Here is a 26,332-nt window from a genome sequence, read left to right on the forward strand (position 1 = left end):
TGGGAGCAGGATCAGCCCCACCCAAAATGCTCGTCATCATGGGGTAGGAGTGGGATGTGCGTGGAGGAAGCAAATGTCTACTATGCAGTAGAACGTTATCTTGGGTAATCCAATAACCCCTAATAAGGATAGCAGATATCAGTCACTCCCATTTACCATGTGTCACGTTTGCTATTTAAAATGAGACTAACTGCTGTGTGCATCATCAAAACCCCCAAACTCAGCCTGGGCAACATAGTGAGACCCTGTCTCTAACAACAACAACAAAAAAATTAGCTGGGCATGATAGCACACTTCTGTAGCCCCACCTACTCAGGAGGCTTATATGGGAGGATTGTTTGAACCCAGGAGTTTGAGGCTACAGTGAGTCATGTTCACACTACTGCACTCCAGCCTGGGTGACAGAGCAAGACCGTGTCTCAAAAAAAAAAAAAAAAAAAAAAAAGAAAGATAAAGAAATGAAAAAAAAGCCCCAGACACAAGGACACCATCTAACAAAGGCACTTTATTGCATTACCATTCACAATTAACAGTCAAGAACAAATAATAATAACAAATAAAATAACTTTTAAGAGGACAAGGCATTAGAAATAAAAAAGGACACTAATAACATTTGTAAAAGCTTGTACTGGATGTGGTTGCCCCCATTTGTGTGTGTGTGTGTGGTTGTGTGTTGGTGGCCACAGCTGAGCCTCTGTCACCAGAGAAGGCTGAGGCCCCAATGGCACACCTCAGAAACCTACACCCCGAGGCTGGACGGCTGGACTCCTGAGCACAAGCTCCCTCTCGCACCCTTCGCCGGACAGCTTGTCTCCAATTTCAAACTGACCTAAGGCTCTTACTCCTGGATTTTTTGTTTTTAAACCTTCTCCCAGCCAGTCTTCGGGAGGGCATGATTAGAGAAGTGCTCCTTTGCTGATGGAGGAGGGGACCTAAGGAAGAAGGTGGATCCCAGGTGCCTCCTCTCTAATTGATCCTCCCCACCCAGTTTCCTTTGCCTCTCTTCCTTCTACCAGGTCATGTTTTTTACTCTCTGCCCCTTCTGCCTCCTGGCATTTCAAAAACTGTAGAGTGCACCCCATAGTGGACATTTTTAGTCCAGGCCTTCTAATTAGCATCAAAAAGTTCCTGGATTCCCAGGCACGCCTCCTGAAAAAGCTGAGAGATATGTCTCTTTCCAGTCTTCTTGGGTGAGGCTAGGTTGCAAGCTCTGGGCCGTTCAAAGGTTGCCAGAATCTCTCCATTGGAGGGATAGAAGCAGTATCCCTATTCTGACTTGTCAGAGAGTGAGCTTGTGACCCTTGAAAGATGGCGGGTATCCCTTCTCATCCCCTCGGACCTCCACAGTTGATGCGTATGTCTCCCAGGGGAATTAGGTCACTTAACTCAAGAGCAATGTTTGCCCAGGAGCAAGCAATGCTGGGGAGCTTTCCTCTAGATTGGAAATGCTTCTTGTTGCCCTACCAGGAAAAGAATTAAGAAAACAACCCTAACCATTGTCTCAGTACTTTGTACTGATTGAAGAAAACCACCTCTCTGACAAGCGCTAATAGCATCTACTACATTTAATGTCATAGATTCTTATTTAGCAAGTGAGCTGGATTCGTTGCAAACATTCACAACTTCCATTCAGAGAGGCTGGCAGATGTCAGATGGAAGAAAAACCCCGGAGGCCAGATCTTTACTGGTGCTCACTTCTCCATCAGTCTTTCTAAACACTCTAAATAATAGCTTGTACATTGGTTGGGGGCTATGGCGGGTTCCACATTCTTATGATTCTAGACAGAAAGAGAGAGGGAGAGATAATACTCTTAGAAAATACTCCAACAGAAACATATGAGATCGTTTAGATCTGTAAATTATTAACATTACTTTCATTAACATTATTTGTCTTCTTCAGCTTTATCCCATATTCTCCCTATCATTTCTCTCACGTCTCTTCCATTCCCCATCTCTTTCCCAGCTCCCTTTCTCCTCTTCCTTTACCATCTTCCTTCTTTCCATCTGTCTCCTGTCACTCTTCCTCCTAAAGTCTCTTACAGGCTTCCTTCTTTCAACATTTCATTCAATCACACTAAGAAGTGACAGCTATGATTATCCAATACAAACCCAGTGGGTACAAGCTGTTGTCCTTGAAAGTTCTCCCTAGAGAAATACAGTATCGCCAGCCTAACTAGCTTTATCTCCTTTTTTAAAAAGCTATCTTTTATTATTATTATTTTTTGTAAAAATGGGGTCTCATTATTTGCCCAGGCTGGTCTCGAACTCTTGGGCTCAAGCAATTCTCCTACTTCAGGCTCCCAAAGTGCTAGGAGTATGGGATGAGCCAACAAGCTAAGCTCCATTTCATCTCTTTAGAAGTGGACTGATGCCCAGTTCAGTGGCTCATGCCTGTAATCCCAGCAGTTTGGAAGGACGAGGCGAGAGGATCACTTGAGCTTAGGAATTTGAGACCAGCCTGGGCAACATGGCAGAAACCCCTGTCTCTACAAAAAATACCAAAATTAGCCAGGCATAGCGGCATGTGCCTGTAGTCCCAGCTACTTGGGAGGCTGAGGTAGGAGGATCACTTAAGCCCAGGAGGTTGAGGCTACAGTGAGCCAAGATCGTACCATTGGACTCAAGTCTGGGTGACAGAGTGAGACCCTGTCTCAAAACAACAACAACAACAAATAGAACTTATATATATACATAGAGAGAGAGAGAGAGAGAGAGTTGCCTTGAGATCAAGCGGCAGGGAAAGAGAGCGTTGCCTTTACACAGCCTGGTGAAAAGGATCCCACAGAACTATGTTTACATCCAGTGTCCTTCCCTGGTCCTGGCTGAGGACCTAGGTCTTCAAACAGTCTGAGAAGTGTCATCATCATAATCTCTGGAGTCGTATTCATGGAGTTGGTAATCTAAAGGGAACTTAGGGGTATCTAAATTAAGCTGACCTTTTTACAGATGAGAAAATCAAAGGCCAGGGAAATTAAGTGATGTGTCTGTAGTCACATAGATGCTCAGAGTTACGACAGCAGGGAACTTCCTTTTTGATCTCTCTCTCTCTCTCTCTTTCAATAAAGAAAAAGAAAGCCTGCGGGGCAGCCAAGGATCGAAGATTCAGCAACCAGGTCTCTGCTCTGCCCTGGTGCATTCACTCCCAAAAGCAGGAGAAAAAGCCCACTGACTCACCTAATAGTCAGGGCGGGGCATGCTGCTGTGGCTTGAATAGGGATTTTGCATCTGGCTGTCTCTGGAGGCCGCTATCCTGACCTTAGGAAAGACGCTCCCTTCTGCTCCAAGATTGGTGAAGCCTGTCGACCGCAGTTTTAGATTTTGAAAGTCTTCGTCAATCAAGTTCTCTTCTTCAATATGCTTTGTTTTGTTATTTGATCTGTAATCAGTAAGAGGAATTAGGATTTAACAATGGCAGAAAGTTTCTTGAAGTAAATGTTAATGTTCTTTTTAAAAATATTTTTAAATTCTGAAATAATCTCACATTTATTTGTAAGTTACAAAATACATATATTACGGTGTTCTCACACACTTATCACCCAGATTCCCTAATTATTAACATTTCTGAACCAATTAAGAATAAGTTGCATAACCAAAGAACACTAACAGTTTTTTTTATGAAAGAATAAGTTGCAGACTTGATGACCCACAAATAATGAAATAAAACACTTCATTATTTTATTCAGTGTAGGTTTCCTAAGTTTAAGGTCATGAGCTCTGTGTAGCGACAAAACCTGGACTTCAATGCTGATCCAACATAACGATCTAATTCCACTGGCCTCATTCATATTTTGCTCATAATATTAGAAAATAATTTGAGATACAGCATTTCATTCAGCAAAGTCAACATCTAAGAATCACGTTGGTGGGTAAAATGAGTCAAACAAGTTCAAAGACTTGAAACGAGGCTGGGCTCGGTGGCTCACCTCTGTAATCCCAGCACTCTGGGAGGCCGTGGTGGGCAGATCACTTGAGGCCAGGAGTTCGAGACCAGCCTGGCTAACATGGTGAAACCTCGTCTCCATTAAAAATACAAAAATTAACCAGGCACAGTGGCATGTGCCTCTAGTCCCAGCTACTCGGGAGGCCGAGGCGGGAGAATCGCTTGAACCTGGGAGGTGGAGGTTGCAGCGAGCCAAGATCATGCCACTGCACTCCAGCCTGGGCGACAGACCAAGACTCTGTCTCAAAAAAAAAAAAAGAGAAAAAACAAGAACAAAATATTGTAGGAACCTAAAATCTGTTTATCCTGTCACATTATAGTGGAAAACTACCTATTTTGCCAAAATATAAGATATGAACTAAATGTTAGAAAACAGTAGCTTTAAAAAATCAAAGTGGATCCCCACTTGGCACATTGAGAATGGGAAAGAGATCACAGCATTTGCCTCCCTGTTAATGGGGGGACCTTTAGTCTATCTAAATATTTGTTGAATGAATGAACTCTAGTGCCCCTTCCTTAAGAGAAGAGACCTTAAGGCACCAAGCTAATAGCCACGCAGAGATGACATGTGTGTGCTTGTGTGTGTGTGTGTGTGTGTGTGTATGTGAGACAGGGTCTTGCTCTGTCACCCAGGCTGGAGTGCAGTGGGGTAATCTTGGCTCACTGCAACCTCTGCCTCCCAGTTCAAGGAATTCTCCTGCCTCAGCCTCCTGAGTAGCAGGATTACAGGGGCGCCACCACCATGCCTGGCTAACGTGATAACCTTTCTTTAAAAAAGTTAAAAAAAAAAACAAAAACCCAGGGGGTTCAGTTGAGGTTGATTTTGGACCATTTGCAGCAGAGTCCTGGACAGGGAAGTGATCTGATGAAAATTGTATTTGACAACTTCAGTGGAGTTAAATATTATTACATTAACAAAGAGTTTTTAATGACATAAGGAAATGGTTGCTATGTCATCTTACGGTGTTAAACCAAAAAAAACCTCAATCCAAAATTTTAAAAACACAAAAGACACAAAATTATGTATATAATATTATTTTAAAAGATAGAAATAAATCTGGAAGGTTATATCTCAAAATGTTAGTTGCCTCAGCATGGTGGGTTTTGTGAGTGATTTTTAAATTCCGCCCCTTTACCCACTTCTCTATTTTCTTGATTTTCTTCCATGGTCCTGCTATTGCCTATATAATAAGAAGACAATTAAGGTAAGGAAAAAAAGTCAGTGGTACTAGAAAGGCCTCTCCTTATCTCCCTTCTCTTGCCCAGGAGAGGATGAGTATGTTTGGAAACTAGAGAGTGTCATGCTGGTGGTCCTGTGCCGCAGGAAAAGGCCACTTCTGGCAGGTGTGATGGCTCATGCCTGTAATCCCAGCACTTTGGGAGGCCGAGGTGGGAGGATGGCTTGAGTTCAGGAGTTTGAGACCAACATGGGCAACATAGTGAGACCCCCATCTCTCTATAAAAAAAAAAAAATTTAAAAAGGACACTTTCATCCCATACCTTGCTGTGACAATCAATGCAATTATCATGCTGAGAATGACAATGCCAGCGATGGTGCCCACAATAGTGAGGATCAGCTGAAATTCTGAAAGGAAGAAGAAAATAAGAACAGTCTCCAACAAGCTGGCCCCCAACTGTCTACTGCACAGGTTCGTGTATTCCCAGGGACTCCTAGCTGTGAAGACGATCAGGTTCTGGTCTCCAACCCTCCAGGCCAGGTTGGGTAGTTGGCCTATTTCCTTTAGCATTCCCTCCTCACACCTCCTAAACTGTGTCTTCAGAACTCAATTGGAAAGGGCAGCCCTGCCAGACAAAAGACTGTAAATACAAAGGATGGTGGCAGGGTCTTCCTGGACTTTGTGGGGAGTGGAGTATCAGCTGAGGGCCACACCTCCCTCCTTACCTCTGCTGCCTTTGCCTGCCCTCCATACCTCACCTTACTGATAAGCTAAGGAAACTAGGTTGGAGTTAAATGTCACTGCTAGAGGAGCCAGCTAATGGCTTGATAATAACATCAATGAGGGAAGAGTCTAGACGTTCATTATCACCCATTCTCCTCTCCTAACTCTGCCCTGGTTGGCACTATTGACACTTGACTGTGGCTATGAGACACAATGTAACAGACACACCAGACTGCAAACACTTCATGTGAAAAAAATGTGAGAGAATTGGTTTATCTTTTTTTATTGATTCCATGTTGAAATGATATTTTGGATATATGGATTAAATAAAATATGTTCTTAAAATCAACCTCATCTGTTTCTTTTTACTTCTAACAATTTACTTGAAATTTCTAAAATTTCAAATGAAATGTGTAGCTCACATAATATTTCTATTGCACAACACTGCTCTAGACCTCTTTGTCTCTTTCTGCTATATGGCTTCCACAAATGCTGCCTTTAATGTGAATTCATGGGGCCATAGACTGGCAAATCTGGGAAAGACCTCAAAGTTTGTCTGGTCCAAACTTCTCATTTTATAGATGTGGAAATTGAAAGCCCTGAAGAAAGACTTAGCAAATTATTCCTTGCAATAAAATACAGTAGAAATGGAGAATGTCACTCATCACTATCTTCATGGCTGGCAGGAAGGCTGACAGTAATATTTCCTTCATCTTGGAAGACTGATCTTTAGTTCATTATGTACATTTTAGAATATAAAATAATTGAAAATTTAAAGTTAGTATTGTCTTAATCTGGTGGGGGTGGGGCATGGGAGGGTACAGAATTTGAATTTGCAGCAAAATATCCCAAACCAGTAAATAGCTCTAAGACAAAAGGATTTGAGTATTTAAATGTGTGGTTTCTAGGTCTGCTCTTCTATAACCACCAGAATTTTTGGAATTACTGGTCTTTTATCTCTAGTAGCAGCAGATAATGCATATGTAAGCTAATGCAGGAAATCAACATAATGCTAAGATGCCCTTCTCTGGTCTCAAGCAAGTCCAGAGGTGCCAGCCCACTCCTGGTGCTGAGTTCTGTTATTTTCTATGGCAGAGGGGCTGCTGTTCATAACCTAAGGGTGGGCATGGCATGGCAGGACCCAGAAGGCAAACTGGAGGCAGATGGTCTCTCTCTTCATGAAAGAGGACAGAGACTTTGAAGGACTGGGCAGGATGTTGAATGGGGTCACTATTGATTTCTCAGATGTTTAATAACTTGTTTATAATAGCAAGACTTTCATACTCACTGTCCTTACAGTCGAGTCCACTGTAGCCAAATGCACACCTGAAATACAGTGAGCGATAGGAAACAGTGTTAAAGAGCCCCTGTGGGGAGCATGTCAGAGTTCCCACCCCAATCTCCACCTCTTCCTTTCCATCTTCCTTTTATTCTGTCCTCCCTTGCTTTTTTTCCTCTTTCTTTTGCCTTCCTTACACTCTCATTCTTCCAGGAGACCACCTTCCATGGGGTTCTGGAAGGGTGAGGGGGGTACGCAATCTCATGCAGGCTCATTTGCTACTGACTGAACACTCCATCCTCCGGGCTTCAGGAAGATTCTGCAGTTCAGGCAAAGCTGAACCCAAGAGGCATGGAGGGTAGTGGGACCATCTCAGGCTGTGACGCCACATGGCTCTGCCACTTATTTGTTGCCCTGTGAGCTGGAGGATGTTATTTACAATCAGTTTCAGTTTCCTCACCTGAAAATGGAAATTAAGACATTCCTGACAATGTTGTTGTGTGATAGGTATTACCTAGTGTGTTTCCTGGAGCATAGAGAATGCTCAAAAACTATTGATGATGCTGGGCATGGTGGCTCACGCCTGTAATCCCAGCACTTTGGGAGGCTGAAGCAGGTGGAACACGAGGTCAGGAGTTCAAGACCAGCCTGGCCAAGATGATGAAACCCCATCTCCACTAAAAATACAAAAATTAGCTGGACAGGGTGGCAGGAACCTGTAATCCCAGCACTTTGGGAGGCTGAAGCAGGTGGATCACGAGGTCAGGAGTTCAAGACCAGCCTGGCCAAGATGATGAAACCCCATCTCCACTAAAAATACAAAAATTAGCTGGACAGGGTGGCAGGCACCTGTAATCCCAGCTACTCGGGAGGCTGAGGCAGGAGAATCGCTTGAACCTGTGGGGTGGAGGTTGCAGTGAGCTGAGATTGCACTGTAGCCTGGGGGACAGAGTGAGACTCCATCTCAAAAAAAAAAAAAAAAAACTATTGATGATGATGATGATGAGGATGCTCTGTCTCTACCAACCTATGACAGCTTACCAGCTTCCTGACTCAACACCTATATACGTGTTGTAAGGTCTCTCTACTTTGCCTAGCTCCAGCTGTGGCAAGACAAAAACAAAGTGGTTTTTCTTACTTTTGGCAGTTCCCATTAGCATCTTCCTGGTAGCCGGGCATGCACGCACACTCAGGGGCCCCACCACTCTTCTTTATTAAGCATTGCTTGTGCTGTGCATTGCAGGCATCAGGACACTGGAGACTGGAAGCTTCAAAACAGAATGATTTCTGGGTAATTTTCAGAAACAATCTCTTTAACCCCAAAGTCACATGTGACAACATGACAGTGTTTTTCACATTGCTTTTTCTAGGTAAAATGAGATGCTTATTGACTCCACACATGATGTGCCCCCTGTGAAGCTGGACATGGGCTAGCAAAGGTCCCAGCCATGGTCCATATGTCTAAAGTCAGAAGTCAGATCACTCGGACTCTGAAATGCATGTGGAAACTTAAGGAGTGAATTTTGTATGTTGCAAAAGAAGAGAAAGTGATGTTATGAAGAACACTGAGAAGCAGGTGAAACACTTACCAACGCAGAAAGGGCTCTGTGGGTTAGGCCTTTGCAGGTCAGATTTGCAATCGCATGCTAAACCATTAAGGCAGTCATCCGCAGTCTGGTTACAGCCATAATAATCACACCGAAGGGTCGCTGAGAAGCACAAATAGTTTAAAAATATATTCAGCATGACAATATGGATAAGGTAATTTGTGAAAATTACCCCACCCCATTGCTGTTATACTTTGCCTTTTAATAAGTTTTGGGGCCAAGTGCAGGGGCTCACAACTGTAATCCCAGCACTTTAGAAGGCCAAGGCAGGAGTATCGTTTGAGCCTAGGAGTTCAAGACCAGCCTGGGCAACACAGTGAAAAAATTTAAAAGTTAGCTGGGCATGGTGGCAAGCTCCTGTAGTCCCAGCTACTCAGGAGACTGGAGTGGGAGGATCACTTGAGCCCAGAAGTTCAAGGTTACAGTGAGCCATGATCATGCCACTGCACTCCAACTTGAGCAAGAGTGAGACCTTGTCTCAAAATAGAAATAAAAATAAATAAAGAAATAAAAATGGGTTGGAAGGCATTAGGGTTAAAAGATGAGTCTGGCTGGGCGTGGTGGCTCACGTCTGTAATCTCAGCACTTTGGGAGGCCGAGGCTGGTGGATCACGAGGTCAGAAGTTTGAGACCAGCCTGACCAACATGGTGAAACCCCGTCTCTGCTAAAAATACAAAAATTAGCTGGGTGTGGTGGCATGTGCCTGTAATCCCAGCTACTCAGGAGGCTGAGGCAGGGGAATTGCTTGAACCTAGGAGGCGGAGGTTGCAGTGAGCCGAGATCATGCCATTGCACTCCAGCTCTGGGTGACAGAGCAAGAATCCATCTCGGGAAGAAAAAAAAAAAATGATGAGTCTGAGAATGGAGTGGGGGAGAGAATAGGAGTAGGTAGAGTCATATGGCTCCTCTCTACTAAACATCCCAAACTGTAACTGAGCCTCCTTCATCACCTGCCACATGAAAATGCCTCTGATTAAAAGCCTAGAGCAAGAGATTCTACAATTTTGGGCAAAGAAAACAATTTATCTTTGCCACTGAAGCGGGAGAACAGGAAAGTGTTTTCTGGCCAGGTATGGTGGCTCACACCTGTAATCCCAGCACCTTGGGAGGCCAAGGCGGGCAGATCACCTGAGGTCAGGAGTTCGAGACCAGCCCAGCCAAAATGGCGAAAACCGTCTCTACTAAAAATACAAAAATTAGCTGGGCGTGGTGGCACATGCCTATAATCCCAGCTACTCGAGAGGCTGAGGCAGGAGAATCGCTTGAACCCGGGAGTTGGAGGTTGTGGTGAGCCAAGATCATCCCACTGCACTCCAGCCTGGGCAACAGTGTGAGACCCTGTCAAACAAATGAACAAACAAAAAAGCAAACACTTAAAAGATGAAGAAAGGAGTCTTAGAAGGAGCAAAAAGAAGGATGAGGGAGGCACGAAGGCGATTAGGAGAATGGTGGATGCGGGCCCAGGAGGAAGGGAACATCTAGAAGGGAAGGATACTAGTGTCAAATGCTATAGAAAAGTCAAATAAATTGTGGCTCAACAGAGGATTCTGGATTTGGCAACCAGGACTGAGAACCAGCTGCAAACACCTCTTCCCGGGACTGGCCCCAGTGGGTCACCTCTGGGGTGAGGAACTTCTGATGACTGTTGTGGTGGGTTGACTGCAGTCATGACATCAATTTACTCACACCTTTCTGTACCCCTTTGGCAGGGCCCTTCCACACTGTGCTTGGTAATGCGAATTGCTTTAGCCAATTGGACAGTTGTAACTGTGATGTAAGCAGAGACTTGAGAAATATTTGTGCATTGAATCTTACCCTCTTGCTGCTCTTGAAATCCTTTGGATGGGTCTGCTGATAAGAGACCACGTGGAGCAGACAAACCATTTAGCTGACCCAGCAGCTAATGGCAGATGCTTAAGTGAGCCCAGCAGAGATCAATTAAGCCTGGCCCAGATCAGCACACTATCCACTTGAGCCCAGCTCAAATTCAGACCCATAGAATTCTAGGGTTGCAGTAAATAAATGATGGTTGTTTTTGGCCACTACCGTCGTAACACAGCAAATGCAAATTGCTACAGCTACATGGTGGGTTCGTGTGTGTCTAAAGGGGAAAATAGTACGGGTAATGCTTGGTCTTGCTCTATTGCTCAGGCTGGAGTGTGGTGTCGTGATCTCAGCTCACTGCAGCCTCAACCTCCTGGGCTTATGCAATCCTCCCACCTCAGCCTCCCAAGTAGCTGAGACCACAGACCTGCACCACCACACCTGGCTAATTTTTTGTAGAGATGGGATTTTGCCATGTTGCCCAGGCTGGTCTCAAACTCCTGGGCTCAAGGAATCCGCCCATCTCAGCCTTCCAAAGTGTTGGGATTACAGGCATGAGCCACCACGCCCAGCCACAGGTAAAATTTTCTGTAATCATTTGGAAATCTTTAACTCGACATAAAGCCCTGTTGTTTCTCCTTTTTCTTTCCCTGCCCAGCAGTGGTTTGTCTGGTCATTTATACCTTCGTAGAGAGGAACACACTGGTCAGTTTGATGACTTGGGAGATGGTTGGAAAGAAGCAGAGGGCAAGCGAACAAGAAAAGGGAAGAAGAATTGGATAAAAAGAAATTTAGAGACAGTTGTCAGTTCAATGATGCAGTTCTTGTCTCCTTTTCACATATAATGAAAAGGTTTACAAAAAAGGTAGGTAGGTCTTCAGGTGAACTTTGAATAAAATTATACAATACTTACAATCATAGTTTAGAAAGTTGCTTGGGCTACTTCTAATTGCTTTATTAATTTTCTCAGTCACAGTCTTCTCATTGTCACTTGTGGTTTCTGTCAAAATTGTTACTATTGTTACATTAACAAACTTGTCATCAGCACGCATTTCAGATCTTGGTGACAGAGGTGTGCTAAAAATGAGATGAATCTGTCACTTAGTGAATTGAACTGAAGAATCAACAAATAATTCTAATCTCCCAGACTCCCGAATCTCCCGGCCCTAGTCCTGACCCGCTGTCCTGTCCCTGTGATTCGGACCCACATATGGAGGCCGGGGGCTGCAAAAAGATGGCAATGTACAGGCTTGGAGGTCTCTATTTGATGTGTATTCAGAGGAAACCTATGGTGAAAACAATGTTCTGTTGGAGAAAACTTAGGAAAATTGTGGATAACCATTTTTGGAAAAATTATGAATCATCTTTTTAAGGATCTAGGAGCCTAGAGCTAATCAGAATTAGAACAAGTAACACCTGAAATGGGAAATTGTCACTTTCTGTAGGACAGCAGCTGTTAAATCTCAGTCTGGTTCTTTGAGAGAGACAGAGGGGCGCGTGTCCCTCCCTCTGCATGGAGAAAGCAGTAACCAGCCATAGGGAGCCTGGATCACTCCCAGAAAGGACCAGGAAGTCAGCAGGCAGTTTCACAGTGGGAACATGATTGGGCCTGGACACACACGACCCAGAGGAGAACTGAAACAAAGAGGGCCGGGGCTGCAGGAAACATGAGCAAATCCTATCAGCAATATGAAGTGCCTGCCATGAGCAAGACATTGTCACTGTCTCTCTCTCTCTCTCTCTAATCAGCACTGCAGTTCGGAGCCCTAAGCACAGCTGTGCCAAGTTTAATTATTTCATTGTCCAAAATGAATCAAGTGATACAATCACTGAAACAGGGGGAAAAATGACTTTTAAAAACATTCACTATCTGATTTGTCGCTCTGTGCTTTTAAGCCTCAGGATATATTTTTGTTGTCTAAATGTTTTTTTCTACACACTTTTTGACTTTTTTTTGGTTTTTTTTTTTTTTGAGACAGGGTCTTGCTCTGTCACCAGGCTGGAGTGCGGTGGTGAGATCACGTCTTACTGCAGCCTCGACCTCCTGGGCTCAGCTTATCCTGCCGCCTCAGTCTCCCAAGTAGCTGGGACCACAGGCACGCGCCACCGTGCCCAGCTAAAATTTCATTTTGACTCTCGAATAAATGCAGAAGCCTGAAAATATAGCCAATCTATTTAAGCAATGTTTGCAGCCACCTTGGGTCCTCAGAACAATCAAGAAAAATCCAAAACATGAATCAAATTCCATTTTTAGGCACAATCATCTCAAAAGGGAGCCCCAAAAATGTAATGGGCTTCAGCATTGTAATTTAATATTTTCTACCATAATTCATTTATGATGGGATTTGGTGGGGCGGGGCGGGGGAGCGGCAGGGAGTGGCAGTGGAATGTAATAGGGCAGTGAGAAAGGTGTACTTGATAAAAATTATTCTATATTGGTTGAAATATATGGCATAGCTTTGCACTGGGACTAGGAAAGCAAATGCCATCCATAATTTATTCATTAAAAGAATCTACCAGTTTATACACTAATTCAGGAGAGGCAAGACGTTACACCTGTGAAACGGTTAAAGGGAACATTGGAGCCACTGCACACTTGAGTATAAATGACGAGGGCACTAGGCTTGGAGTTAAGACAGGAGGTCCGGACCCTTGTGGCCCGAGACCAGTCAGCTTCTCCAGGCCCGAGTTTCTTCCTCTGTCCAAAGAGAGGTTTTAAAGAGAGAAATTCTGAGGATCCTTCCAATTCCAACATTGCTATAGTAGGAAAGAGCTTGGGGAGTCAGAGGGGAGAGACAATTTGGGGCTGAAAGAGCTTGGGGAGTCAGAGTGGAGAGATAATTTTGGGCTGGAGCCTAAGAAATGCCTTTCTAGGTGAGCCCCAGGTGCATTTGCCCTGCACTGGCCCCTGAGGTGGGGGAAGTAGTTCCCTCCATGCCTCTGAGCTCACAGGTGAAGGTTTGCCTCCAAACACCCTTGGCTCCCTTTTAGTAACTCCTTAAGAATCAAAGGAGTGCCACAGTTTTGGGGATCCCCCAAATGACCTTGTGGGACCAGCTGTCCATCACACTGCAGGGTCCCATATTCTAGAAAGGAAACAGATGATGTCGAAATCAACTACGTGCCAGGCACTGCATACAGGGAATCTTCCAAATTTTATCTCAGTTACTCCTCACAAGGCTCCAGGGAAGCTGATCAGATTATCCCAATTATACAGAGGCAGTGACAAAGTTTCCGAGAGGTTAGAACACCTGCCTGGTCACTCAGGGACGAAGTGCCAAGGCCAGGATTCAAGTACAGCCTTAGCTAACTCCATTCCAATTTCACCATTCCTGTTTGTATCCAGTCATCCCCTACACATGAACTGGCTATTGTCCACTAAACCAAACCTAATTCCCAGAAACAATTCACAGCCCTCCAGCAGCTGTCCGATGTACACCTCCAGCTTCAGAGCCACTGCGTTTGGGCCCAGCCTGTTTGCTTGCTGCCAGCCTCCCACCATGAAAACTGTGCCTCTTCACTGCCAACCAGACTTGCCCCTCATTCAAGACCAAGCTAGAAATCCATCACTTTTAAAATACCTCTCTGAAATTTTATACACATTCTCTCTCTCTCTCTCTTATTCCACCAAAGATTTTTAAAAGTTTTTCTTTAGGCTGGGAGTGGTGGCTCACACCTGTAATCCCAGCACTTTGGGAGGCCGAGGTGGGTGGATCATGAGGTCAGGAGTTCGAGACCAGCCTGGCCAACATGGTGAAACCCCGTCTCTACTAAAAATACAAAAATTAGGCTGGGCATGGTGGTGCACACCCATAATCCCAGCTACTTGGGAGGCTGAGGAAGGAGAATCGCTTGAACCTGGGAGGTGGAGGTTGCAGTGAGCCGATATCACACCAATGCACTCCAGCCTGCATGACAGGAGTGAGATTCCATCTCAAAAAAAAAAAAAAAAAAAAAAAAGGTTTTTTTTTTTTGTAGAGATGTAATGTCACTATGTTGCTCAGGCTGGTCTTGAACTCCTGGCCTCAAGTGATCCTCCCATTTCAGTCTCCCAAAGTGCTAGGATTACAGATGTCTGGCCTCCATAAAGGATTTGATATGGCTTATAAGGATAAATACAATAGTAAGACTTAAGATGTAAATGGTGCATTGCTACACGAGGGCTGCTTTTCCTACCTAACTTCATCTGTCTTAGAGCATTCTTTCCTCAGCCTAAGTATGTGTGTATTAATGTGCTCCAGAGGAGGCTGAGATGCAATTGCTAATTTCTTGAGAATCTTCTGCCTCTTTGTTTCCCTAAATAGCACCCAGCACTTGCCATTACATATTGAAGTGCTCAATAAGTGCTTGTTCTCACTGCAGAAATCTCACCACTGACCCTTCTCTAGCCAGGAGTGTGATTTGGGTGTTCTTGTCCCCCTCACACTTGCCATATGAGGGAAGAGATGATCACGGGCCATTCAGTCTCCCCCTGGCCCGCTGGAATGCACATTCCAGAGATTGACTAGATATGGTTTGCAGCCATGGGATCAAGACAAACAAAGAGATCCAGATGATGTCCTGGACCATGTGCACAAGTTGTTGCATAGCCAATCACAGACAGAATTTTGCCTTCCCCAGGCCACGCCCTGCCCAGAGTTGGGGTGACATCAGAGGCAGGGCCAAGGCACACAGTCCCCTTTGCAGTGCTCAGACTGAGACTGACCCTCTCCTCTTAATTTGTGACTTGCCACAGAGGGCCTTAATGTTACATGCAGACCTCAAGAGAAGCTCGGAAGTTAGACAGACACACATCTGCCTCCAAAATTGTCCATAACAAACTTACCTTACAGTAAGAATTACAGTCTGTCCATAAACAGATGTGCCAAATACATCTTTAAACTGTGGAGGAAAACAGATTTAATAACAAGTAAAAAAAATTTTGTTTTACATTTTCTACAAATCAAATGAGGCAGAAAAAAATAATGCTCTATCTAGCTTTTAACAGGATCCAACTGGGTAGAAAATGGACCCTGGGAGACTTCTTAGGGCCTGAGCTGGGACTGCCCCCACAAAGGCTGCTAAGAGGACCTTGAAGAAAGTAAGTTGTCTCTACTTTCCTAACTCTACTCTAATGGTTGCAAGGGAGTTCTGGTGCATCCCTTCTGGATTACAAATCTCCCAGAAACTATAAGAATGCTTCATCCCCTCACTGGTTCCCCCAGGAACATCAAACCCTGACTGAGATCAAGTATCTAATCTGATCTCTGAAGACTGGGGCATAAGGCCTGTACATGGAGGGGGCTTTTGTGACACTCACACTCAAAGTCAAGTTTGGGGAAAGTAGTGCTAAGTGACCATTGCTCAGTAAAGCCACATGAAGTTCTTCAGGGGTTCCCTGGAAGTAGGACCACATTGAGGTTGCTGTCTTCAATGTACTGAAAACATCCATGCTGGCACATTTGAAAGCAGATCCGAGATGAGAGGGCAAGTCACTGCCAGCTGGCCCACAGGGCAGAGGTGACATGGCAAAGGGACAGAGCAAACTCTGTGAGACAGCAGCCACAGATTCTATCCTAGCGTTGTCACATACTGGCTGGCTGTGCAGTCGGAAGCACTAGCTCTCTTTGCACCATCTGTAAAATCATTTCCATGATACATTTTTTACATGTTACCAGTTCTAATAGTGATATAATTTCAAATTGAGAGACATGGTCATGGAATAAGACTTCAGCTTTAAAAAAATGTCTCTCCATCTCTACTTCCTTTTTTTTTTTCTCCAGGCAGAGTCTCACTCTGTTGCCCAGGCTGGAGTGCAGTGGCATGATCTTGGGTCACTGCAACCTCCACCTCCTGGGTTCAAGAGATTCTCCTGCCTCAGCCTCCTGAGTAGCTGGGATTACAGGCGCCTGCCACCACGCCTGGCTAAATTTTTGTATTTTTAGTAGAGATGGGGTGTCACCATGTTGGCTAGGCTGGTTTCAAACTCCTGACCTCAAGTAATCTGCCCGCCTCATCCTCCCAAAGTGCTAGGATTACGGACGTGAGCCACCATGCCCAGCCTCCACCTCAACTTCTAAGACATATTTAAGGCTAATATTTTTTCCTTTAAAACTGAACTTTGAGCTGTATTGGCTGGACATGCTCTGAGAGTCCTTCCAGAGCTAACATCTGTGGCTGCAGAATGGAAAGACCCTTTCCTTTCATGCTTGCTCACATGTGTGCACTCGCTCACAATAATCTAAATGATGGGAAACTATTGTTCATGCCAACATTTTTGAAAATGGGAAAAATAAGTAACAGATATTCAGATGTAATTCTTCTTCTAGACATTTTTTTAAAAGCCAGACTAGTATGAAAATTTATGCAAATTTGAATATAAAAGAAAAAAACAACATCTTTAAATTTTTTCTCTTTCATTCTGTGGAAATAATTTATTTTAAAACTTCATGATATTTATCTGTCCATTTAAAACTGTGTTAATAGCTTATAAAACAATGGGTATGGTATGGCTGGAGCCAGCTTCTGCAGGCCCTCTGCCATGCCAGGCCAGGTGCCACGCCTCCAGGTGCAAGACCATGGGGCGGTCCAAGGGTCCCAGGGGAGAGACCTGGGCAATGAAGAAGTGGTGGCACCGGGGGAGGCGCTCAGGACAGCTGCTGTTTACCGACCAGTAAAGGTACATTTCACTGTTTGAACAACTGGTATGATGGTATGAGCGTGAACCACCTGAAGACCAGCTCTACACTCTGCAACTCAGTGTTAGAACAAAGAATGCTTTACAGAAAGGAAAGTTGGAAAATACTTACCAAGCTAGTAATTTCACTATGCAAGTCTTGATAGGCCATGGAATGTTTCTCTTCTGGGTCAAATGTTTCTGATACTGTCACTGAAATCTTCCCAGGGAATACCTTTCCTGAAAGTTAAGCAGAATCTTTCTGTACTATTTGATGAAAAGAGAGTCATTTCCATTATGTTTTAAAACATAGATTATTTTTTAGAATTCCCAACATTATATAACGACACTACAGGAAATCTGGAAATATTTTAAAAGTTACCCATAATCCTGCCCAACCTAGCACAACCATTTTCATTTTGGTATATTTCTTTCCATTTACAGTTTACATTGTTGTAATTCCAAGTTTATGCCATATTTCTTTTCTTCTTATTATATAATAGGTATTTTCCAAATCGTTGCCTAGTCTTTTTTTTTTTTTTTTTTTTTTTTTTTGAGAGAGAGAGAGAGAGACAGACAGGGTCTTGCTCTATCACCCAGGCTGGAGTGCAGTGGCACAACTGGGTCACTGCAGGCTTGAACTCCTGGGCTCAAGGGATCCTCCTGCCTCAGCCTCCTGAGTAGTTGAGACTACAGGTATATGCCACCACAGCCAAGCAATTTTTTAACTTTTGTAGAAATGGGGGTCTCAGTATGTTGGCTAGGCTAGTCTCAAATTCCTGGCCTCAAGTGATCCTCCTGCCTTGGCCTCCCAAAGTGCTGGGATTACAGGTGTGAGCTCCTATGCCTGGTCTCATAACCATCATTTTTAAAGGTTGCATAATATTCTGTGAAGTACATGTCCCCTTCCTTGATGTGATCATTTTTTGTTATTGGACTTAGTGCTTTTAATTATTTAAAAGGAAAAGAAAAAGTTGCAATGAACATCTTCACACACAAACTGTTCTTCTGTATTTGGGGTCACTTACTTAGAGTAAATCCCCAGGAGTGAGATTATTAGTGCTAAAAATATGAGCATTTGGGGGCCTTTTGGTATATCCCTAACCCCAGTGGGCAATGCAATGCATTCATTTCTTATAGAATTGGCTGCTCTGGAAAATGAAGATATTTCTCATTCATAAAACAGAAAAAAAAAAAACAGAACTCAGACAGTCAGCCCTCAGACCTTCATTGCACCCTGGTGATCTAATCAAAACATCATTATGCCACAAGTGTATAAATGTACTCCTGAAATCCATTTTTAGAGCTGAAGGGCTCTTATGTCTCTAAGAGGGGGATCTGATGTTATGGAGCAAACAAATCTTGTGACACAGAACTGAAGATCAGGCTCCCAGGGTTGCTGGACTGTGTGGTCTTTGATAGATCACCTTGTTCTGCCTCAGTGTCCCTAGGTAACAGCACTTTTCTCTACTTTGCTGGCCTTTGTTGCCTCTGCATTTTCTTTATCTCTCATATTTTGGAATCTCCTTTTGCCATCATTTTGAGTTTTCGATTCCACTTTTGGTGTGAGATACAGAGCTCAGCCATGGCTCATCCCTTGTAACTCACCTTTCTTACATGTAGAAGAGTTGTAGTAATACCCTTCTAAACACAGGCAAAAACTTGTATTATGCAGCTTAACACATAACGAATTATCTGCACAGGGATCATCTTGGCAAGGATTGCTGGGACCTTAGATGGAGTAGAAAGAGATTAGAAATCCAGAGAAATGACAATAAATAACAACTGGAAACGTATTTTTCCATCTTCATGCCTCCCCCCTGGGCCCTTTCCATTCCTTGCTTGTGTTACTCCACAGCACACTTTTGGAAGAGTTAAAAACAAATATTTGCTTGCTTAGGTCTCTAGAGAGTTTGTTTCTGAAATTCTAGAGCCAAGTATAATACTTGTCAATAGTAAAGATTAGAGATTAGTGGACAAGGGCTTGCCCAAAGAAAGAGAGATTGCAGTCTTCTGACTGCAAGGAGTCAGGAATTTTCAGATCTCAAAGTCCCTCCAGAACCTTGAAGCACGGTCCTCTAACACTAGGTGGGGCTCCCCAAAACATTCTAGATAAAATGTCTTATTTTTAGAAAGGTATGAATAATTGTCGTATAGGAAGAAACAGCCAAGAAGCTCCAAAAGAAACTAGATGTCACATTCTGGTAGGCATACCTAGGAGACATAGCCATAAAAACAGGAATGGGATAGTAAAGGAGAGAAATGTGGATTAACTCAGTGAAAATTCTAAGAGGCCATGAGAAGACATTCCAGCCTCTGGCTTTCTAAATGGATCATTTGAATAAATGGTGAAAATAACACTGCAATGGGTTCTACACTGTGGGCTGAGACTCCCAGGCCAGGCAGGGTGTAGCATCTTTCTTTCTCTGGGGAACTGATGAGATCTGAGGAGGAGAGTTAGCTCAGTGGTCCAGTGGTGATCTGGGCTACGAGTTTTCTTCACTTCTGTCAAGTGGAATGATTCTGAGCTGTGATGTCAGAATAGCTTTTGTGTTTGATAACCTTCAGAGCTGTCTTGAGAGTCTTACAAACCTATATGTAGAAACCACTGATTTCTTTAAAAGCTGTATGTAAGGTACAATGTGTATAACATGCTCTCTTTTGTGAATAAAAGAAGGGGAGGATTATACACAAGCAAATATTTGCTTATATTTGCATAGGTAATTTCAGGAGGGAGATACAAGGAATTGGGCACAGAAGTTGCCTCTGGGGAAGGAAACTGGGGGTCTGGGTCCTAGGGGTTTAGGATGAGAGGCAGATTTATTTTTTATTGTACAGGATTTTGCCCTGTTTGAGCTGTTCTTTCCATAATCATAGGCCTAATTTACTTTTATTAAAAAATAAAAAGTAAAATAATGCTGGTGAGAATATGGGGCAATGGGAACTCTCATTCATTGGTGGGAATGCAAAATGACACAGCCACTTTGAGAGGAAAGTTTGGTGGTTTCTTACAAAAATAAACATACTCTTACGAGAAGATCTGAGAGTCACCCTCCTTGGTATTTAACCAAAGGTGTGGAAAATTTATGTCCACACAAAAACCTGCACATCCATGTTAATATCAGCTTTGTTCATGAGTGCCACAACTTGGAAGCAACCAAGATACCATTCAGTAGGTGAATGGATAAACAAACTGGTACATCTAGACAATGGAATATTATTCAGCACTAAAAAATGAGCTATCAAGCCATGAAAAGACATGGAGGAAATGCATACTACTATGTAAAAGAAGCGAATCTCAAAAGGCTACATAATGTATGATTCCAACTATATGACATTCTGGAAAAGGCAAAACTATGGAGACAGTAAAAAGATCTGTGGTTGCCAGGAGTTAGAGGGGAGGATGAAAAGTGCAAAAGATATTTAGGGTTGTGATCCTATAATAGTGGATGCATGCCATTATACATTTATTTGTCCAAATTCATAAAATGCACAGCACCAAGAGTGATCTCTAATGTAAACTATGGTCTGTAGGTGATAATGATGTGTCACTGGAGGTTTATCAATTGTAATAAACACACTGCTCTGGTGGGGGATGTTGATAATGTATGTGTCAGGCCAGGGAGTATATGGGAAACCTCTGCACCCTTCTCTAAATCTTGCTGTGAGTCTAAAACTGCTCTAAAAATAAAGTTCATTAACATTATTTTTTTGAGACAGGGCCTTGCTCGGTTGCCCAGCCTGGAGTGCAGCGACACAATCTTGGCTGGCTGCAACCTCTGCCTCCCAGGCTTGAGTGATACCCCCACTTCAGCCTCCTGAGTAGCTGAGACTACAGGTGCATGCTACCATACCTGGCTAATTTTTGTATTTTTCTGTAGAGATGGGGTTTTGCCATGTTTCCCAGGCTGGTCTTGAACTCCTCAGCTCAAGCAATTCACCCACCTCAGCCTCCCAAAGTGCTGGGATTACAGGCGTGAGCCACCATGCCCGGCTTCCATTAACAATTTTTTAAAGAGAAAAAAAATAGACTATATAGGATAAAAGGAGGCATAGTTCAGTATCTTATAAACAAAAATAAGGGTCACCCCTCTGACAAGGTATGAACCAGTCTTCTAAATAAAATTAATGGCTTCTTTAAGAAAAGCCTCAGCCACCTTGCAAAGATGACTTGGGAAATCTTAAGGAAGAATGTGTCTCCTTCTGGAGACACCAGACAAATAACTCTCAGGTGCTTTCTCTTCAGCAACGAAGGACAGACTCGTTAACTTGTTTCATGGCCAGGAATTGATTAAGTCACAGGATGTTACAGCCAGAAGAGACTTGGGGGGCTTTTTAGTTCAGTCTCACCTTATTGCAGATCACTAAGTTGAAGCCAAGAGAGAAATGACTTGCCCCATGCCCCACAGTTTGTTCATGGTAGGGCCAGAACACAGGAAGATGGCCTGACTCTGAGGGAACACCTGGCGAAGCAGAAATGGCTTAGAAAACCTCTCTTTCCTGATTCCAGGAGAGCTGTGTCCCATTGGATCCCGCCTTCAGAGTGGCCCCTCCAAACATGAAAGAAGATTGGGGAAAGAGGTCTTAGATACAGCCTCTGGGGTCTACTTGCTTAACCATCTATTTCTTAAATCTATCAAAGAACATTGAGGAAGCTACCAGAAGTTAAGGGTAGGGAGACATCCACTTGGTCTTTGACCCTGGGTGAGTCATGGCCCTCACTGGGTCCCAGCTTTCCCATCTGAGAATGATAGGATTTATCTAGATTCTTTAGGCTCTAAAGTGTGATGGTTCTTCTAGATCAAGGGCTGGCAAACTATGGTTCACGAGTCATATCTGACCAACCTTTTGTTTGTTAACTGTGGCTGCTTTCATGTTAAAATAGTAGAGTGCAGGAGTTACAACAGAGACCCCACATGGCCCACAAGGCCATTTAGCCTTTACTGATAAACATGGTTGATTTCTGTTATAGAATGAGCTTGGGGAAGTGAAGCGAATGGTTCCTGTTTCATTAACTTCTGCTTGAGGTCACTTGTCATCTCTTAGTGTTCCCAAAGCATCTGTCCTTTGGACAATGGCCCTGGTTATGCCTAGGATTGTTTGAACACTGCTGTTGTTTTGCTTTCTACCCCTCAGTCTCAAATTCTATGACTTGGCTCAAGTTCCACATTGTGATCAGCCACCATCTTACAAGGGTAGAACTGACTTCTTCCTTAGGTAGACCAGAGAGCTAGACCAGTGGGGCTGGACAGTCTGTGCTTATTTGGACCTGATCTTCTCAGAGCAGCTGAAACTATTTCTAAAAATCCCCTAGGGAGAGGAAAGCTATAGAGCTACCTTTCACAAAGCCCAAGTTCATTAAAAAAAATACTGCACAGCTAGCAAATAACTTGAGGTAGGATGGGAGGGAAGGAAAGGAGAACAGAAGGAAACTGAGGATTTTAGGGCCTCTGCTGTCACTACATTGTGACCCAGATTTCAAGCCCACAGTTCATTTCCAAGGAAACCTTGGGCCTCTTTGGACCCATTTTCCTACCCCACCAGAACATACCCACCTCCCTCCCTCCACAATTGTACTCTCCATCCTTGGGGAGTCTTTGAGGGAATTGTCCTTACCTGTGCTGTTTAGGGTGCTGGTCTCCAATAAAGCGGTGCCAGTGGGAGGCCCTGATGATTGATTGTCTTCTGTGGTGGGGGACATTTCATTGTTACTTTGTGTTTCAGAAGGAACCATTGTGATTAATCCATCATTTGGAGATGAAGCGGTGATTATGTCAGATGTAGCTAATGAATTTACATTTGTGGTTGACTCACTGTCTGCAGCAGTAGGTGTAGGAATTGTGGAGGAACTATGTGTACTAATTATGGGGGGAGCAGGTGAAGTAGCTGTTGGGAAAGAAGGTGTATTTGCTGTGGTGCTAGCAGTTTCAGGGAAATTAGTTTCAGTGGTATCAGCTGCAGCTACTGTAGGACCACTAGTCGCAGTTTCTGTGATTGTTACGGCATCAGCTGAGTTGCCTTGGTTGGTGGCTGGAGGAACAAAGATACCAAGTTTGAGGAGACAGTACATTGAATAACTAATGGCAGTTACTTAATACTAAATCATATCCAACTCATTCTTTTTTTCTTTTTTTTAGAGGTAGGGTTTCCCCAAGTTGCCTAGATTGGTCATAAACCCCTGGGCTCAAGCGATCCACCCTCCTTGGCCTCCCGAAGTGCTGAGATTATAGGTATGAACTGCCATGCCCAGCCTCAACTCATTGTTTTCTGGAAAAATGAAAATATATGACTACATTAAAAATTAAAATACATGGTTATTTCTAAACACAAAAAACCCACAATAAATAATATTAAAAATTAAACAGACAAAACTGGAAAAAATGTTATTGAAAAATATGACAAATAAAGAGTTAATGTTTATTTATTTATTTTAGAAATAAGGTCTTGCTCTGCCACCCAGGCTGGAGTGCAGTGGTGTGATCATAGTTCACTGCAGCCTTGAGCTCCTAGGCTCAAGCAATCCTCCCACCTCAGCCTCCCAAATAGCTAGGACTACAGTTGTAACACCTCCATGGCTGGCTAATTTTTTTTTGTTTTTTAGAGATGAGGGTCTCACTATGCTGGCTAGGCTGGTCTCTTAACTCCTGGCCTCAAATGATCCTCCTGCCTCCGCCTCCCAAAGTGCTGGGATTGCAGATGTGACCCACCAGTCCCGCAGAGGAGTTAATGTTTTTTAAGTTGAGTACTAAGAAGTAACATTATTTATGCCCGTAGTCATATAACTGTAGATCAGGGTTTAATATACTTCAGACCATTCTCAGTGAGGACAATTGAGAATGCCACAAGGTGGCGCAGTGACTACCCAGAAATGGACTCCTTTTGTCTTTCTGCACTTTAAGGCAACTGTCCCATTTTTTCATTACCTTGATAGATTGAGGGAGGAAAAGGTTACCGTTGGGTAATTTAAAGAATAATAAAATAAAAATACCTCATTAAGTGCTTATTATACTTCTTCCAAAATTTCATTCTAGTAGTGTTTTCCCATTCACAATTCTAGATACATTGACTAAGAGTAAGATGAATAAGTGATCTTTGCCCTCTGAGCTATGATGGATATCAAAGTTGCATTTTCACAACTTTTAGGAACCCCTGGACACATGGAGTAGTAAACTCTAGGGATCCAGTGATCCATTTTCTTCCCCCCCTCTTTTTTTTTTTTTTTTTTTTTTTTTAGAGACAAGGTCTTGTTCTGTCACACATGCTGGAGTGCAGTGGTGCCATAATAGCTCACTGCACCCCTGAAACTCCTGGGCTCAAGTGATCCTCCCACCTTGGCCTCCCAAGTGTTGGGATAACAGGTGTAAGCCACCTTGCCTGGCCCAGTGATAAGTTTTCTAGAACTTTTCCTTGTCTCTAAGAACTCTGACCTTGACAATAGGTTAAAAAAATTATTGAAAGAAAAAGTTTTAGTGAGGAAGCAATTTCTAAACTTTAGGGTGCAGAGAACTGCGGAATATGCTTCCTGATTCCCTGATGGGTCTATGAGCCCCTTGAGGGCAGAGCCTGGCTCTTCACCTTGAAGAGGGCTTGGCTAACATAGCCATTCAGAAGTGTTGAAGAGATCAGCAATTGCTCTTCCTAGGTAAGAAATACATCAGCAGCTGGCAATGTTAACTTCCACTCTTCCTATTCCTGCCACTCAGGATAGTTCTCATCTATCAAGCACTGGCCCTGTGCCCAACTGTACCTGTGAAGTAGACGTAAGTGCCCACATTTGACAGAAGAGCCCACCAATACTCAGAAGGGTTAAGGAATTTGCCCAGAGGCAAAGCCAGGTCTGTGAGATGACAATGTCCTAACTATCACTTGATTAAAATTATGGGGAAGGCCATCCATTTAATGAAAAAGCCAAGACCCCCGAGGAACAAACACAAGAAAAGCAAATAGAGAAAATTGGGGATCAGAATGAAAGCGGTGGAAATAGAAGTGACCTCCACGGTGCCCTCTATCATCGGGGTAGCAGTGAGAGTGGCCAGGGGCTGGCTCTCGCTGTGGAAAACTCTGGACAGAAGAAAAGGACTTGGCAGGCTGTGGGTGCAAACAACCGCAACCCCACCAGATCCTGAATTTCATGCTTTGGGAATATTCATTCTCGGCCGATGCCAAAGAACCAACATGTTTCTGTAGATGTGCATAAAACAAATTGGGACTTCTTGAGAGGTTTTTGCAGGTCTTTGGAATTATGACAAGGAGTTTTGGACTTGGTGGCTTGTTTATTTTGGTTTTAAATTTCTGTTCACTAGGGAGAATACATTTCAGAATGCTCAATTAGTTTTAATAAATGAGACACATTCCAAGCTGACAGCAATTCATTGCTGTGAATAGCTATGATTTTTTTTAAAACTAAAATACACTTATGTGTGTCTATGTGTATATATGTGTTTTATCTGAGGGTTGTATAGATTTCAGGGAAGACAGCTTAGAGCTGATATCCCAGGCTTAAATTATCTAGTAAAAATACCCAAGAGGAATTGTAAAATAACCTATTTTGTTCAATCTATAGATAACAGAAATATATGAAGACATCTGTGCAGTAGAAATAGCTTTAGTCTTTTTATTTCCTTAGGTCCTAAAGCTTCTAAATAACACAAGGATAGCACAATGTCTGCAGAGGTACAAATCATAGGTTTCAATGGGAAAATATATGCCCTGACCTGGTTTCTTTCTGGGGAACACTCCATAATCACCACCCCTGTCCAGGGCACACCTATAACTGCTTTATTCAAAGCTAGCTGAAAGTCACAATCAAACGCCTTTCTCCCAGATCTGAATTCTTCATTATGATGAGATGTTGGTTCCCAAAGGCACTCATCAGATTCTGTGGAATAATGCAGTCCTAGTCTCTCAGAGAAAGCAAAAACAACCTGGGAAGTTCTGCCTGTTAAAGGCACTTCAAATGTCACTGGCACATTTTTCATTTGTTTCAGTAAATGCTTGTGCGGGGGTTCTTGCAGTCAAGGTGCTATACAAGGTATAGGGGTGAGGAGGAACGTAAAGGTGTACAAGACACACTTCCTGCCCTTGGTTGCTCAGAATCTGAGATGGAACTCATGTTTGAAGTAGTG

The 26,332-nt window shown here is 43.4% G+C and overlaps 1 protein-coding gene across 1 annotated transcript in view; it reads right to left on the bottom strand.

Moving 5' to 3' along the window:
• Positions 1-485: 485 nt before the first annotated feature.
• Positions 486-26,332, bottom strand: part of MUC13 (mucin 13, cell surface associated) — a 29,562-nt gene continuing 3,715 nt past the window's right edge. Inside the window, exons 2-12 of the mRNA XM_516707.7 lie at positions 22,824-23,237; positions 18,816-18,938; positions 17,341-17,447; positions 15,378-15,433; positions 11,466-11,629; positions 8,710-8,829; positions 8,259-8,388; positions 7,130-7,167; positions 5,441-5,525; positions 3,175-3,376; positions 486-1,778 (exon numbers count right to left, since the gene is read on the bottom strand). Coding sequence (XP_516707.2) covers positions 3,175-3,376; positions 5,441-5,525; positions 7,130-7,167; positions 8,259-8,388; positions 8,710-8,829; positions 11,466-11,629; positions 15,378-15,433; positions 17,341-17,447; positions 18,816-18,938; positions 22,824-23,237 — 1,439 coding nt within the window. The 3' untranslated portion in view covers positions 486-1,778. The remainder of the gene's footprint in view (positions 1,779-3,174; positions 3,377-5,440; positions 5,526-7,129; positions 7,168-8,258; positions 8,389-8,709; positions 8,830-11,465; positions 11,630-15,377; positions 15,434-17,340; positions 17,448-18,815; positions 18,939-22,823; positions 23,238-26,332) is intronic.

This window comes from Pan troglodytes, chromosome 2, assembly GCF_028858775.2.
Source record: "Pan troglodytes isolate AG18354 chromosome 2, NHGRI_mPanTro3-v2.0_pri, whole genome shotgun sequence".
Taxonomy (NCBI): Eukaryota; Metazoa; Chordata; class Mammalia; order Primates; family Hominidae; genus Pan; species Pan troglodytes.